Below are 3,199 nucleotides of genomic sequence, written 5' to 3'. Positions count from 1 at the left end.
AAAGTTAGGTTATGACAAGGTAGATTTACAATTGAAAATTGGGGTAAAATAATAAATGAAATATTTAAACTGTTTGGAATATATTTAGACATTTAATTTTTCCTCATGTTAAAAATTAAATTCTGATTTATATGTGTATGCGTGAAAATGATTTTATTTAATTAAAAACAACGTTAAAAAAAAAATTTAATTTGAAATTGTTTGGTGTAAATGCAACTTAGGGTTCAAGATCCATTTGTTATGAGTTTATTCTAAAAACAACTAATTATAAGAAAAGTAAGTTAATTTAATAATTATTTATGTTGTTACCTAATAGTTTTTAATATTTACATTTACAATTTATTAGAATTGTATTAAAAAAATTATAGGTTAGAGTAAGAGTAAAACTTTGGCGGTAAATTTGAAAATGTCTTCACAACGAAGTAAAGTTATAAATTTATACAAAACGGTATGAAATTTTTTTTATTTTAATAATTAAACAATTAATTAACGCAAAATTTATTTTAGTTATTACATTTGGGTAAAGATTATCCATCGGGATACGATTTTTTCCGAACCAGACTTCACCGAGCTTTTATGAAAAATAAAGATGAAAAGGATCCAGAAAAAATCGAAAAAATGTTGGCTCACGGACAATATATCATTAAGGAATTAGAAGCTTTGTATATGTTGAAAAAATATCGCACTATGAAAAGGCGATATTATAATGAAGATAATAAATAACAAAAAAATTGTTTAATTTAATCGGAAAGTTGTAAAAAAAATTGTAAATTGGTAATATATAAAAAATGTTTTGTATAAATCGTAGTAATAAATAAAAGTTTTAGTTAATATTAAAATAATAATAAAATAAAGGCTGTATATGCAATTAATTGTATATTGATGCTGTGTTGGTTGCCTATTACAATTTTTTTTTAAAGCTGTATGGAACTAAAATAAATTGATTCATTATAATTTATCTAATATTTATAACTATTTTTGTTACTATTTATTAATGTTTCTCGTGATAATAACAGATGGTATTCTTTGTAAACCAGGAAGTGACAGAACGATGTTAACTCAGCAAAAAAGATTTCTACTTATTTTATCACATCAAATTAATTTATTAGTAGCAATTATTTAATTACTTTTATTATTGTTTAATAAACAAAACTTAATAATTATATGTAAATTATATGTAAAAGATGTAAATTTGAAAATGTCTTCACAACTAAGTAAAGTTATAGATTTATACAAAACGGTATGAAATTTCTTTTATTTTAATAATTAAACAATTAATTAACGCAAAATTTATTTTAGTTATTACATTTGGGTAAAGATTATCCATCGGGATACGATTTTTTCCGAACCAGACTTCACCGAGCTTTTATGAAAAATAAAGATGAAAAGGATCCAGAAAAAATCGAAAAAATATTGGCTCACGGACAATATATCATTAAGGAATTAGAAGCTTTGTATATGTGAAATGTTTTGTATAAATCGTAATAATAAATAAAAGTTAAAGTTAATATTAAAATAATAATAAAATAAAGGCTGTATATGCAATTAATTATACATTGATGCTATGTTGGTTGCCTATTACAATTTTTTTTAAAGCTGTATGGAACTAAAATAAATTGATTCATTATAATTTATCTAATATTTATAACTATTTTTGTCACTATTTATTACTGCTTCTCGTGATAATAACAGATGGTATTCTTTGTAAACCAGGAAGTGACAGAACGATGTTAACTCAGCAAAAAAGATCTCTACTTATTTTATCACATCAAATTAATTTATTAGTAACAATTATTTAATTACTTTTATTATTGTTTAATAAACAAAACTTAATAATTATATGTAAAAGATGTAAATTTGAAAATGTCTTCACAACGAAGTAAAGTTATAGATTTATACAAAACGGTATAAAATTTCTTTTATTTTAATAATTAAACAATTAATTAACGCAAAATTTATTTCAGTTATTACATTTGGGTAAAGATTATCCATCGGGATACGATTTTTTCCGAACCAGACTTCACCGAGCTTTCATGAAAAATAAAGATGAAAAGGATCCAGAAAAAATCGAAAAAATGTTGGCTCACGGACAATATATCATTAAGGAATTAGAAGCTTTGTATATGTTGAAAAAATATCGTACTATGAAAAGGCGATATTATAATGGAGATAATAAATAACAAAAAAATTGTTTAATTTAATCGGAAAGTTGTAAAAAAAATTGGAAATTGGTAATATATAAAAAATGTTTTGTATAAATCGTAATAATAAATAAAAGTTTTAGTTAATATTAAAATAATAATAAAATAAAGGCTGTATATGCAATTAATTGTATATTGATGCTGTGTTGGTTGCCTATTACAATTTTTTTAAAGCTGTATGGAACTAAAATAAATTGATTCATTATAATTTATCTAATATTTATAACTATTTTTGTTACTATTTATTACTGCTTCTCGTGATAATAACAGATGGTATTCTTTGTAAACCAGGAAGCGACAGAACGATGTTAACTCAGCAAAAAAGATCTCTACTTATTTTATCACATCAAATTAATTTATTAGTAGGAATTATTTAATTTCTTTTATTATTGTTTAATAAACAATACTTAATAATTATAAATGTATTTTAGGTGTAGTTTATGCAATCTGATCCTGTACTGCAGTTTAATTGCCGTTTATAAATCATTTTTATGATGATTCGTTATTTTTAACAAAACTTATCGTTGTGGAGTTAATAACTTAATGATGTTAGAAGAATTAATAGAGGACCTAATAATTAATTGAAATGCAATGATTTCCAGATAATCGTAAAGGAGGAAATAATTCTCATTTTTCTACTTTTCTTGGGTTTACTAAACGATTTAGTATTGAAATGAATCATTTTAATGTTAAACTACCGTTAAAAGCACAATTTGGTGTTATAAAGTACTTTTGTCCACGACTACCTTATAATATACCTTATGAATGAGTTTTCTAAATCAAAAGGGTAGTCATTTTTCACGGAGTGAATAATAGCGGTGAATAATAATCGTTATTCACGGGTAACCAACTTGACAGACTAATAATAATTATTTGAAACGTTAAAATTTCAAAAAACGTCAATTTAATTCAATTTTTTAGGAGTTTCTAAATATTTGACATTAAAAAAAAACCTAAACAAATTCCTTTTTTCGTATGATTTAAGCATAAATTATTTA

General features: G+C 23.1%; 2 protein-coding genes across 3 annotated transcripts; both read left to right on the top strand.

Annotated features, from left to right (window-relative positions):
• The first annotated feature begins 168 nt into the window (after positions 1–168).
• Positions 169–958, top strand: LOC111417922 (electron transfer flavoprotein regulatory factor 1-like). Of its 2 annotated transcripts, none has more exons than XM_023050334.2 (3): positions 169–276; positions 369–448; positions 508–958. In XM_023050334.2, the coding sequence occupies exons 2-3, from the start codon at positions 407–409 to the stop codon at positions 721–723; spliced, it is 258 nt and encodes an 85-aa protein (XP_022906102.2). In that variant the 5' UTR covers positions 169–276; positions 369–406; the 3' UTR covers positions 724–958. The 2 variants fall into 2 exon arrangements, with proteins under 2 accessions (XP_022906102.2, XP_022906103.2); XM_023050335.2 differs by having other exon boundaries at positions 187–276; positions 347–448.
• A 570-nt stretch (positions 959–1,528) lies between these two features.
• LOC139431870 (electron transfer flavoprotein regulatory factor 1-like) lies at positions 1,529–2,694 on the top strand. The gene is made up of 2 exons (XM_071200099.1): positions 1,529–1,905; positions 1,965–2,694. Exons 1-2 carry the CDS (start codon positions 1,864–1,866, stop codon positions 2,178–2,180), a joined length of 258 nt encoding a protein of 85 aa, XP_071056200.1. The 5' UTR covers positions 1,529–1,863; the 3' UTR covers positions 2,181–2,694.
• The last annotated feature ends 505 nt before the right edge of the window (positions 2,695–3,199 follow it).

The sequence above is a fragment of the Onthophagus taurus genome, chromosome 11 (genome assembly GCF_036711975.1).
Source record: "Onthophagus taurus isolate NC chromosome 11, IU_Otau_3.0, whole genome shotgun sequence".
Lineage (NCBI taxonomy): Eukaryota > Metazoa > Arthropoda > Insecta > Coleoptera > Scarabaeidae > Onthophagus > Onthophagus taurus.
The sequence above is the reverse complement of the archived record's forward strand: the minus strand, read 5'-3'. Positions and strand labels throughout refer to the sequence as shown.

Coding starts and splice junctions, on each gene's coding strand:
- LOC139431870 (XM_071200099.1), top strand. CDS start 1,864: ATGTCTTCACAACGAAGTAAAGTTATAGATTTATACAAAACG. Junction 1,906..1,964: donor TTATAGATTTATACAAAACG/GTATAAAATTTC, acceptor AATTTATTTCAG/TTATTACATTTGGGTAAAGA.
- LOC111417922 (XM_023050334.2), top strand. CDS start 407: ATGTCTTCACAACGAAGTAAAGTTATAAATTTATACAAAACG. Junction 449..507: donor TTATAAATTTATACAAAACG/GTATGAAATTTT, acceptor AATTTATTTTAG/TTATTACATTTGGGTAAAGA.